General features: G+C 42.6%; 1 protein-coding gene across 1 annotated transcript in view; it reads right to left on the bottom strand.

The window, feature by feature from the left end:
- Nucleotides 1-11,971, bottom strand: part of LOC118387558 (protein PRRC2B) — a 33,689-nt gene extending 21,718 nt beyond the window's left edge. The window contains 3 exon segments of the mRNA XM_035776032.2: nucleotides 1,786-1,963; nucleotides 2,139-2,315; nucleotides 11,799-11,971. Coding sequence (XP_035631925.2) covers nucleotides 1,786-1,963; nucleotides 2,139-2,253 — 293 coding nt within the window. The 5' untranslated portion in view covers nucleotides 2,254-2,315; nucleotides 11,799-11,971.
- Nucleotides 11,972-13,495: the final 1,524 nt, after the last annotated feature.

The following is a 13,495-nucleotide window of genomic DNA, read 5'->3' as shown; positions in this document are numbered from 1 at the left end:
CTCCAGCCACCCACAGACTCGCACACACCAAACAGAGTGGTCACTTCCCACCAATCAACTCCCACACACAGACAGCTCTACAGATTGCATGTGAGCTAACCTTGAGGTAGCAAACACGAACGCCTCTCAAGTCTGACACAAGGCTATCTTTCCTGCAGCTGTACATGGGGCTAATGCCTTGATCACACCTAGTGTCATTGCGTAAAATTCAACTTCTGCTACCATTTCTGTCAAGCCGTTTACGCATACAGTTTGACAAATCAAACGTATGCACCACACAGAACGCATTGCAACTGCCTCTGCAACGCTGCAAGTCAAACGCAGCCTTCCATTGGAAATGAATGTACTTCTGGTGTACCAAAATGCAATGACGCTGTCTGTGTGATTGAGATGTACACTACCTTTCAAAGGTTTGGGGTCACTAAGAAATATCCTTGTTTTTTAAAGAAAAGCACATTTTTTGTCCATTAAAATAACATAAAATTGATCAGAAATACAGTGTAGACATTGTTAATGTTGTAAATGGCTGATTTATAATGGATTAAAGAAGCAATAAAACTGGCCTTCTTTAGACTAATTGAGTATCTTGAGCATCAGCATTTGCGGGTTTGATTACAGGCTCAAAATGACCAGAAACAAATATTCTTGTTCTGTTCTGAGAAATGAAGGCTATTCCATGCGAGAAATTGCCAAGAAACTGAAGATCCCGTACACTGCTGTGTACTACTCCCCTCACAGAACAGCGCAAACTGTCTCCCACTCCTGATGCTCCAGATACTCAACTAGTCTAAAGAAGGCCAGTTTTATTCCTTCTTTAATCAGGACAACAGTTTTCAGCTGTGCTAACATAATTGCAAAAGGGTTTTCTAATGATCAATTAGCCTTTTACAATGATAGAATTGATTAGCTAACACAACGTGCCATTGAAACACAGGAGTGATGGTTGCAGATAATGGGCCTCTGTACACCTAAATAGATATTCCATAAAAATTCAAATCAGCTGTTTCCACCTACAATTGTCATTTACAACATTAATAATGTCTACACTGTATTTCTGATCAATTTGATGTTATTTTACGGACATTTTTTTTTGCTTTTCTTTAAAAAATAAGGACATTCCTAAGTGACCCCAACCGTTTGAACGGTAGTGTACGTGTTTGAATGCATCCATAAAGAAGTGCACGCAGACAGCACTGGAAAGTGTACAGAAACACAAACCTCAGCAAAGTGTGTACCAGGTGAACAAATACCCTTTTCTTTGCTCATCACTCATTCTTGCATCATCCAATGTTACCCTTTGGTTGTGTAAAAGATGACTCGTTCCCTCAGAAAACAAAACCTATTGAATGAATTAAACATATTGCATCATAGCAAAACATTCATCCAAGAGTGCATCTCAATAGTCTATAGCGGCATCCTTTCCTCATCTCCACTAATTAATCTGGAATAACGTGTAAAAAATTATTACATCACAGAATTTAATGCACATCGCGTCAGTTTTCAGATCAGTGAGACGACACAGCCATTTTAAACTACTGAGACTATAAATTATTAAGCCGCTGTTAGCCAACTTCTATTTCTCCCTGGAACTTAATTGAATATATAGCACTGATTGGCCAGTGTTCACTCAATTGGTTTCTTCAATGTACATCAGCTGCTGATTGAAATGGCAAGATTGCTGTGTCTACAGATTTTCAATCTTCAAGAAACTGAGTTGGGTATGAATGCATTCATCTGCTATCCAGACCACCTTTCCCAGTGTCTGTTCCGGGCTCTCTCACCTACCTCTTTTGATCGGTTTGTTCCTGTGTGTTTGCCCATCCTGTTCCGTCTTTGGGCACGATAATCACGTTTGGATCGTTTCCTTTGTTCTCTGACTTCAGGCTCGGCAGGTGAGCAGGTGGGGGCATGCGCCGGGCTGCGGCCACTTTGCCAAGACTCTGTAAGCCATATCGCGGAACTGCTGGGAGGAAGAGGGGGAGTGAGCGGACACAAACGGAGGGAAGGAGAGAGGTGTGAATAAAGCTCTTTGCAAACTTTATGTATTGGTCAAGCTTCATGGGCCTTTCAAATCCTTAAAGCCATACACATAGGAGTTGAACACAGAAGTACTTGAGAAAGAATGGACAATGACTTACCTGCTGTTTTCTGAGTTTCTATAGACTTTCCCTTGTACTTATCAAATAGGCTGAGTGAGGAGTACTTGCTTTTCCCATCCTTGGACTTGGTTATTTGCCCCAAACGATCGGACATTGCGATGTAATGTCATCGAGTATGAAAATGTTTCTATGCGCCTCTTCTTGTGCCTTCTTTTTCTGCAGAGAATAGAGGATACAATGTTATCTAACAAACTACAGCAGCTTAGAATTGGAAAGGAATATCCTATCTATTCTACAGCGTGAAGGAAAATGTATTCAATTTCCCAAATGCAACATTTAAAGGATCCCCAAACTCATTGCTAAACAAAAAACAAGGCCTACCAGCTAACTACACATTCCACAGCAAAGGCTAAATGCAGCTCTGGCAAGGGAAAAGACTGAGAACAGTCATTGATCAAAACAACATTGGGGGGCTAAATATTCACATAAAACATTTTGATTAAATGGTCAGTCAGGCACATCCAAATACACATGACCAGTTCTGCATAGTTTTAAGTACATAATATCAAGGGTGGTCTGGAAAGCATCACTCTTCACAATCACGCAGCAAGGCACACACAAATATTTAAAGGGGGTTTATAGCCATAACAGGGCAGTAGAGGATGCAGTCTACCACTTTGACGGTTCAAAGCAACAACGTTCAAAGACAGCAAAGATGAGGGCCACTAGGAGTATGGAAGACTGCCAGACAGTCTTCTAGTGGTGAGCAGTGGTAAAACTAAACAAAATGCAGATGGTTCCACATAGAACAGGTATGGAAAATATGTTCAAATAACACTCTTCTGAAATCCTCCTTTCCTTCAAGACAACTGGTGTGAGAGAAGTGGAAAATGAAATAGGAATGCCAGTGCCATAGTCCTGCTTAGAATAGGGGTGTTAAGGGAAAGGAGATAAGGATAGGAAACCAGTTGTAACCACAGACACAGCCAGGATCACAGTGGACTTCAGAGAGACTACTGCTCTAGAGAGCTGCTCCTGGGCTTTCAGGGTATAGACTAAACAACTATTCATAGATGGCATGACACAGCCAAGTGATGGAGGAGCAATTGTTATGAACGTTCTGAAACTGCCCTCCTTCGGCAGCGCCATAGCGGTGCCCTAAAGTGGTGATAAGCCCAGTCATTCTGGATGGATGCTAACTACAGTTTAGTCTAAATTGCACTATAAAATCTAAATGTTATTTGTCACATGCTCCAAATACAACAGGAGTAGGTAGACCTTACCGTGAATTGATTTCTTACAAGCCCTTAACCAACAAAGCAGTTCAAGAAAGAGCGAAGAAAATACATTTTACAAATAAAAAAAGTATCAAAATAATAATGAGGCTATATACACTTTAGTCGAGGTAATTTGTACATGCAGGTATGGGTAATGTATAGCTAGTGCGTAGCAGCATTGTAAAAACAAATAGAAGGGAGGGTGTCAATGTAAATAGTCCGGGTGGCCATTTGATTAATTGTTCAGAAGTCTTATGGCTTGGGGGTAAAAGCTGTTAAGGAGCCTTTTGGTCCTGGACTTGGTGCTCCGGTACTGCTTGCCGTGCGGGAGCAGAAAGAACAGTCTATTACTTGGGTGATATGGATCTGACAATTTTATGGGCCTTCCTCTGACACTATAATGTCTGGAAATACGATGACATTGTTAAAAGTAGTCAAATATTTAGTAGGAAACAACTTTGCCCGCATTATCATGTCGTCAAACTTACAGATGGCAATGCTGTCAACAGCTAGCAAAGTTCGCCAAAAATAGCAAGCATTGCTAATGTTAGCTAGCTAAAACCCAGTGGCCTCCAATCTTAGCTAGCTAACATTATACTGCATATTAAGTAAATCTGGTGACATCAAAATGATGACAAAGGGTTTTCCTACAAATTATTTGCCTCCTTTCGAAAGTCACTCATTTCCAACTCAATTGAATGATCAAATCTTCATCAGCGCTCATCAATGATGCATTGAGTAGAATGCTCAGTCGGGCATAAGTCCAAAACAAACTTTCAAAATAATATTGTGACAAAACATGCAATCCATGAATAGAATTGGGCAACCACGCAATCTAGGCCTACTCCTTAACAGACTTTGAATTACTGGAGCTACTTTAACAAAACCCTACTGTGATGAGGCCTATTGCAATTTGTGATCTAGAAATAGTGTTCTCTGATGTGAAAGAACATGCATTTACAAAAATGGATACCGGTTAACCTGCTGATACTGATCTGACTGAAGAACCAGACATTGATGCCACCACTTAGAAATGTTAATAGAGTACGCCTACATTCAAGCCGCTTCAGGTTCCAGCCTTCAAATTGAAAGGTTGCCTGGGGTACCTCCACTGAGTATTGAGTTTATTATTAGTAACGATACTAGAATTGATGTGCCAATTCAAAGTGATAATCAGCCAATGGATGCATATTGCATCATCTCTCAGAAAGTTAATACAGTGCTCAGAGCACTATATTTCTGCTGATACTGTCCTTGCATTCAATGACATTGCGGAAATATACACTGCTCAAAATAATAAAGGTAACACTTAACCTCTTGAACCTCTGGGGGCAGTATTTCATTTTTGGATGAAAAACGTTCCCGTTTTAAACAAGATATTTTGTCACGAAAAGATGCTTGACTATGCATATAATTGACAGCTTTGGAAAGAAAACACTCTGACGTTTCCAAAACTGCAAAGATATTGTCTGTGAGTACCACAGAACTAATGCTACAGGCGAAACCAAGATGAAATTTCATACAGGAAGCGAGCCAGATTTTGAATGCGCTGTGTTCCAATGTCTCCTTACATGGCTGTGAATGCGCAAGGAATGGGCCTACACTTTCTGTCGTTTCCCCGAAGGTGTCTGCAGCATTGTGACGTATTTGTAGGCATATCATTGGAAAATTTACCATAAGAGACTACATTTACCAGGTGTCCGCTCGGTGTCCTCCGTCGAAACTATTGCGTAATCTCCAGGTGCGTGCATTTTTTCAATTTTGTTCAGAGGAGAAACCAAACTGCCACGAGTGATTTATCATCGAATAGATATGTGAAAAACACCTTGAGCATTGATTCTAAACAACGTTTGCCATGTTTCTGTCGATATTATGGAGTTAATTTGGAAAAAAGTTTGCCGTTGTAATTACTGAATTTTCGGGGGGTTTTCTTAGCCAAGCGTGATGAACAAAACGGAGCGATTTCTCCTACACAAATAATATTTTTGGAAAAACTGAACATTTGCAATCGAACTGAGAGTCTCCTCATTGAAAACATCCAAAGTTCTTCAAAGGTAAATGATTTTTATTTGAATGCTTTTCTTGTTTTTGTGAAAATGTTGCCTACTGAATGCTAGGCTTAATGCTATGCTAGCTATCAATACTCTTACACAAATGCTTGTGTAGCTATGGTTGAAAAGCATTTTTTGAAAATCTGAGATGACAGTGTTGTTAACAAAAGGCTAAGCTTGTGAGCCAATATATTTATTTCATTTCATTTGCGATTTTCATGAATAGTTAACGTTGCGTTATGGTAATGAGCTTGAGGCTATAATTACGCTCCCGGATACGGGATTGCTCGTCGCAACAGGTTAAACAACACAATGTAACTCCAAGTAAATCACACTTCTGTGAAATCAAACTATCCACTTAGGATTGATTGACAATCAATTTCACATGCTGTTGTGCAAATGGAATAGACAACAGGTGGAAATTATAGGCAATTAGCAAGACACCCCCAATAAAGGAGTGGTTCTGCAGGTGGTGACCACAGAACACTTCTCAGTTCCTATGCTTCCTGGCTGATGTTTTCGTCCATTTTGAATGCTGGCGGTGCTTTCACTCTAGTGGTAGCATGAGACGGAGTCTACAACCAACACGAGTGGCTCAGGTAGTGCAGCTCATCCAGGATGGCACATCAATGCGAGCTGAGGCAAGAAGGTTTGCTGTGTCTGTCAGCGTAGTGTCCAGAGCATGGAGGCGCTACCAGGAGACAGGCCAAGTACATCATGAGACGTGGAGGAGGCCGTAGAAGGGTAACAACCCAGCAGCAGGACCGCTACCTCCGCCTTTGTGCAAGGAGGAGCAGGAGGAGCACTGCCAGAGCCCTGCAAAATGACCTCCAATAGGCCACAAATGTGCATGTGTCTGCTCAAACGGTCAGAAACAGACTCCGTGAGGGTGGTTTGAGGGCCCGACGTCCACAGGTGGGGGTTGTGCTTACAGCCCAACACCGTGCAGGACGTTTGGCATTTGTCAGAGAACACCAAGATTGGCAAATTCGCCACTGGAGCCCTGTGCTCTTCACAGATGAAAGCAGGTTCACACTGAGCACGTGACAGAGTCTGGAGACGCCGTGGAGATCGTTCTGCTGCCTGCAACACCCTCCAGCATGACCGGTTTGGCGGTGGGTTAGTCATGGTGTGGGGTGGCATTTCATTGGGATACTGCACAGCCCTCCATGTACTCACCAGAGGTAGCCTGACTGCCATTACGTACTGAGATGAGATCCCCAGACCCCTTGTGAGACCATATGCTGGTGCGGTTGGCCCTGGGTTCCTCCTAATGCAAGACAATGCTTGACCTCATGTGGCTGGAGTGTGTTAGCAGTTCCTGCAAGAGGAAGGCATTGATGCTATGGACTGGCCCGCCCGTTCCCCAGACCTGAATCCAATTGAGCACATCTGGGACATCATGTCTCGCTCCATCCACCAACGCCACGTTGCACCACAGACTGTCCAGGAGTCGGCGGATGCTTTAGTCCAGGTCTGGGAGGAGATCCCTCAGGAGACCATCCGCCACCTCATCAGGAGCATGCCCAGACGTTGTAGGGAGGTCATACAGGCACGTGGAGGCCACACACACACAGTGAGCCTTATTTTGACTTGTTTTAAGGATATTACATCAAAGTTGGATCAGCCTGTAGTGTGGTTTTCCACTTTAATTTTGAGTGTGACTCCAAATCCAGACCTCCATGGGTTGATAAATTTGATTTCCATTGATAATTTTTGTGTGATTTTGTTGTCAGCACATTTAACTATGTAAAGAAAAAAGTATATTTCATTCACTCAGATCTAGGATGTGTTATTTTAGTGTTCCCTCTATTTTTTTGAGCAGTACATATATATATAAAAATATATATGTCTGCTCTACCCTCTGCTTTTCTACATAAAACCCCTTGTGATGACCCCAATATCCCTTCATTCACTAGGTCCCCCCATGTGGTTCTGGGATCTCCCAGATCGAGGGAGATTATCAGTGGTCTTGTATGTCTTCCATTTCCTAATAATTGCTCCCACAGTTGATTTCTTCAAACCAAGCTGCTTACCTATTGCAGATCCAGTCTTCCCAGCCTGGTGCAGGTCTACAATTTTGTTTCTGGTGTCCTTTGACAGCTCTTTGGTCTTGGCCATAGTGGAGTTTGGAATGTGACTGTTTGAGGTTGTGGACAGGTGTCTTTTATACTGATGACAAGTTCAAACAGTTCAAACGAGTGGAGGAGAGGAGTCTCTTAAAGAAGAAGTTACAGGTCTGTGAGAGCCAGAAATCTTGCTTGTTTGTGGGTGACCAAATACTTATTTTCCACCATAATTTGCAAATAAATTCATTAAAAATCCTACAATGTGATTTTCTGGATTTTTTTCTCTCATTTTGTCTGTCATAGTTGAAGTGGTACCTATGATGAAAATTACAGGCCTCTCATCTTTTTATGTGGGAAAACTTGCACAATTGGTGGCTGACTAAATACTTTTTTGCACCACTGTATAGGGCAGCAGCCTATAAGGTGCAGGGTTGCATAACCGGGTAGAAGCCGGCTAGTGATGGCTATTTAACAGTCTGATGGCCTTGAGATAAACAGCTTCTAGCAGTCCCTCAATCCTAGCTTTGATGCACCTGTACTTACCTCGCCTTCTGGGTGATAGCGGGGTGAACAGGCCGTGACTTGGGTGGTTGATGTATTTGATGCTTTTTGGCCTTCCTGTGACATTGGGTGCTGTAGGTGTCTTGGAGGGCAGACCGCACCACCCTCTGTAGAACCTTGCGGTTGCGGGCGGTGCAGTTGTCGTACCAGGCGGTGATACAGCCTGACAGGATGCTCTCAATTGTGCATCTGTAAAGGTTTGTGAGGGTATTAGATGCCAAGCCAAATTTCTTCAGCCTCCTGGGGTTGAAGAGGCGCTCTTGTGCCTTCTTCACCACACTGTCTGTGTGGGTGGACCATTCAGATCATCAGTGATGTGTACGCCGAGGAACTTGAAGCTTTCCACCGCAGTCCCGTCGAAGTGGATAGGGGTGTGCTCCCATCGCATTTAACTACGTCAAGGTGACTGGGAATATGGGCGAATACAAGCAGTGTAGTTATTCCCTCCGTAAGTCAGGCAAAATGTCAGTACAAGAGACAAAGTGGAGTCACAATTCAATGGCTCAGACAAGACCCCTGTGGCAGGGTCTACAGACAATCATGGATTACAAAGGTAAAACTACCCACGTCGCGGACACAAACGTCTTACTCCCGGACAAGCTAAACACCTTTGCCCCCATTGAGGATAACGTAGTGCCACCGACGTGGCCCGCTCCCAAGGACTGCAAGCTCTTGTTCCCCGTGGTCGACGCGAGTAAGAATTTTAAGCGTGTTAACCCTTGCAGGGCTGCAGGCCAAGATGGCGTCACTAGCCGCAGCCTGAGCATGTGCAGACCAGTTGGATGGAGTGTTTACAGACATATTCAATCTCTCCCTATCCCAGTCTGCTGTCCCTACTTGCTTCAAGATGTCCACCATTATTCCTGTACCCAAGAAAGCAAAGGTAACTCAACTAAATGACTTTCGCCCTGTTGCACTCACGTCTGTCATTATGAAGTGCTTTGAGAGGCAAGTTAAGGATCATATCACCTCTACCTTACCGGAGACCCACTTCAATTTGCTTACAGCCCCAATAGATCCACAGACGATGCAATCGCCATCGCACTACACACTGTCCTATCCCATCTGGACAAGAGGAATACCTACGTAAGAATGCTGCTCATTGACTATAGCTCAGCCTTCAACACCATAGTACTGCTGGTCTGAACCCTACCCTGTGCAATTGGTTCCTGGACTTCCTGACAGGCCACCCCCAGGTGGTGAAGGTAGGAAACAACACCTCCACTTTGCTGATCCTCAACACAGGGGCCCAACAAGGGTGCGTGCTCAGCCCCCTCCTGTACTCCCTGTTCACTCATGCCTCCAACGCAATCATTGAGTTTACAGACGACAACAGTGGTAGACCTGATTACCAACTATGATAAGACAGCCTACAGGGAGGAGGTGAGGGCCCTGGTAGAGTGGTGCCAGGAAAAGAACCTCTCCCTCAACAAAACGAAGGAGCTGATCGTGGACTTCAGGAAACAGCAGAGGGAGCACGCCCCTATCCAGATTGACGGGACCACAGTGGAGAAGGCTGAAAGTTTCAAGTTCCTCTGTGTTCACGTCACTGAAGATATGAAATGGTCCATCCACAAAGATAGTGTGGTGAAGAAGGCGCTCTTCAACCTCAGGATCCTGAAGAAATTCAGCCTGTCCCCTAATACCCTCACAAACTTTTTACAGATGCACATGAGTGCATCCTGTCAGGCTGTATCACCGCCTGGTACAGCAATTTCACCACCCATAACCACAGGGCTCTCCAGAGGGTGGTGCTGTCTGCTCAACGCATGACTGGGGGCACAGCACCTGCCCTCCATGACACCTACAGCACCCAATGTCACAAGAAGGCCAAAAAGATCATCAAGGACGTCAACCATCCTAGCCACGGCCTGTTCACCACACTATCATCCAGTACAGGTGCATCAAAGCAGGGACTGAGAGACTGAAAAACATCTTCTATCGCAACGCCATCAGACTGTTAAATGGCCATCACTAGCCAGCTTCTACTCAGTTCCTCAACCCTGCACCTTAGAGGCTGCTGCCCTATGTACATATCATGACTTGCCACTTTAATAATGGAACACTAGTCACTTTAATCAAGTTTACATAGTTCTTTACTCATCTCATATGTATATACTATATTCTATACTACTGTATTTTAGTCAATGCCACTCCTACATTGCTCAGCTAATATTTATATATTTTTAAATTTCATTATTTTACTTTTGGATTTGTGTATATTGTTGTGAATGGTTAGATACTACTGCACTGTTGGAGCTAGCAACAAAAGCATTTCGCTACACCCGCAATAATATCTGATAAATGTATGTATGTGACCAATAAAATTTGATTTGATGTGCAACAGGCCATGCAAAACGTGCTAAAGCCTTCAAAACAGGCCAAGTCATGACGTCAGTGATCTTCAGGTCGGATAGTCAGAGCTCTGAACAACGTCAGAGTTCCCAGTTGGATGACCATTCAAAACAATTTTCCCAGTCGGAGCTCGTTTTCACCCACGAGTTCCCAGTTATTTTGAACGCTGCATCACTCCTGTACTCTTCCCTTGACGTCACTTTTCCAACATGACTTCGGTCAAATTCATATAAAATATAAATTTCTCCCAAAATACAAATTGCAAAGTGATATGTCGTATTGGGACTTTTAGTTGGATGGATGAAACAAATCAGAATGTTTTAACAGCAACCTAATTCTGTAATCTTTCGTTTGAAGTTCATTTAAAGTTCCAGTGTGTTGTCGCCTTTATTTCTTGACGCGCAACGGTTCTAGCGGGTTAATATTTATGGTAAAAAAGACATTCAGAATAGCTAGTTCAATTATTCCGTGTTAACACTCAATTGTTTTAAAGATGGAACCAAATAATCATATAATCATCAGCAAACAGACGGTTCAAAGGCAACAAACCCCCAAATAAAACGTAACGCAGCTTTCTAGCTAACACCAAGGCATAATTAAAATGGCAGTTTGCAGTGATGTTAGCCAGCTATTTTAAACGGATGCTAGCTAGTTAACGTTACCTAATATAATTACAAAACATGGTTGATGCTGGCTACACAATACATATTGGCTTATGTCTATCAATTACAATATTAGTAACAGAGGGAATTAGGCCACGGATGAATCCATGTTGATAGTCAAATCATAACATACTATCGCTAATCAAACGTAGTGGCAGGCAGGGGCGAGCCAACTAGTTAGCCATCCGGAATTGCTAACAAGCTACACGCTTGGTCTGCACAGCATCACAGTATGTAAACATTGCGTTGTTTATGTCTGCGAGTTCGTGAAAAAAAAGGTGACACACTGCCATTAATCCTTAATCATAACAATAATGTATTAGGTATTGATATAACTCAGTTTAAAATAACATTGACACTAAAGTGATTTAGCTAATGTCAAATTAGCTAGCCTAACAACTAACGTTACCAGCTAGCGAAGATTGTGAGACGGCAAATCAGCTGAAGTTCCTGTCTTGTATTCCAAAAACAAATCCCCAGAAAACGCACAAATTTGGCATTTGAGACTAGAACACGTAGCTATAATGAAACCCTTGCCTTTTAGCTGAGAACAAAGTATATAAGCAATTTTCCAGATTTCAGGACCACGGAAGGCAGCGATAAATACATAGGACAAGATTATTAAAAATGGCTGCTGCCCAGAACAAAGCAACAATAAAACTGGGCAGTCGGAGAAGTCAATGCAAAAACATACACATAACCCCAAAACACATTAATAACTCACCGATTTTACTTGTTAGTATTTCCTGTGATCAATAATGGCGATTTAACTCCTAAATATTACGTTTCTTAAAAGGATGGCTGATGATTGTGCTGCCGACTCTTAATCTATTTGACCGTTTACTTGAGTTGTTGGTGGGCAACCTACCCGGCCTGAAAAAGAAAGTCCTTGCTCTCGTCGACTGGTGTGGCTGTATACGGATATGACGAACAAAATGGAGCAGTGACCCCTGGTGTCCTTTTTAGAACATTACATTTCAGTTACAGAGATTTATGAACTTGAATTTGCTTATATTCAATGTACACTGATATCACATTTGTGACATGTTTCCCCTTGAGTTCTTCTCCATGTCTTATTTATTTTGTATGATTTAGTGATGAATAGGATGAGAGCTTCTTGCATCAAAACATGTCATGTTTCTTGTGGAAAACATATATTATTTTATGTCATTGCAAAAAAAAACTGTGCACTAGTTAATGCCTTGGGCAAAAACAAGTCATTCTCATGAAAAGCAATGAGTCAGTAGCAATGCTGTGCTTGACACCGGCCTCTTCGAAATTGCAGTGATCTTATGGTTGCTATGGCTCCAATATCAAGTTCAGTGGTTGAGGAGACAAACTGCAGCCAGCAGCACTGTAATTGCATGCTTTTTAATCACTGTCTTGGTCAGTAATGGCAAACTCGATGCCAGCAGTCCACCTCCAGTGAGCAGAAAACATGTATTTACAATGGCGTCAGTGAGTGACGGGAGGGTAGGAAGAGCAAGGTAGACAATGATCTGGGTAATCACATTAACCTAATGGGAATCTCCACTACATCCCAAAGGCAGCTGGTGTCTGGGTTCACTTTCTATTTGTGTGTGTATGTGTGTGTGCGTGCGTGTGTGAGTTTGGTTTGTGTGTGTGTGTGACTGTAGCTTATGTGTCTTGTGATGTTGTAGTTGCTGATGTTCTTTCAGATTATGATTTAGAGCAGAATCACGTCATTGTCTACTAATCCCAACTGACCTCTACTGAAACCTTGTGATTATGAGTATGGGACTAATGAAAGGTTAATTCAATTTTATGTCACTCAAATCAGTGTATGTGTGTTTGTGTGTGTATCTGTGTTTGCCCACATATGTACGCTTGTTTATTCCATGTGTAACTCTGTGTTGTTGTTTGTGTCGCACTGCTTTGCTTTATCTTGGCCAGGTCACAGTTGTAAATGAGAACTTGTTCTCAACTAGCTTACCTGGTTAAATAAAGGTGAAATTTAAAAAATATATAATTATAAATCTGTGTGTGCATGTTTTTGTGTTGTGTGCCTGTGTGACTGCGTGTCTGTCTTTAAGTGTGTCTGTGCGTATGTCTGTGTCATGGTGCTATGAGGACAGTGCCTGGTGTTTAGAATCCACGGACCCATCTAGTTGAGTAGACAGAAGCCTTGGCCAAACTACTATCAATGTGTGGCACGTACCGCGACAATAGTCTCACATAGCCTTTATTGGGACAGCATACAGACACTAACTATTGATTAATACTTTTAGTGAGACACATAGGTGCACAGTACCTACACATTCATTTTAAAAGACCAACACAGTGATATTTCAGAGCAATAACAGAGTCATTTGCGAGTATTGTACCCTCACAAAATATGGATTGAGAATCAGTCATAGTGGAGTAAGAGCTTAAAATGCCCTCTGGAGGGCGCACTTGTCA

This window comes from Oncorhynchus keta, chromosome 9 (genome assembly GCF_023373465.1).
Source record: "Oncorhynchus keta strain PuntledgeMale-10-30-2019 chromosome 9, Oket_V2, whole genome shotgun sequence".
In the NCBI taxonomy this organism is placed as follows: Eukaryota; Metazoa; Chordata; class Actinopteri; order Salmoniformes; family Salmonidae; genus Oncorhynchus; species Oncorhynchus keta.
The sequence above is the reverse complement of the archived record's forward strand: the minus strand, read 5'-3'. Positions and strand labels throughout refer to the sequence as shown.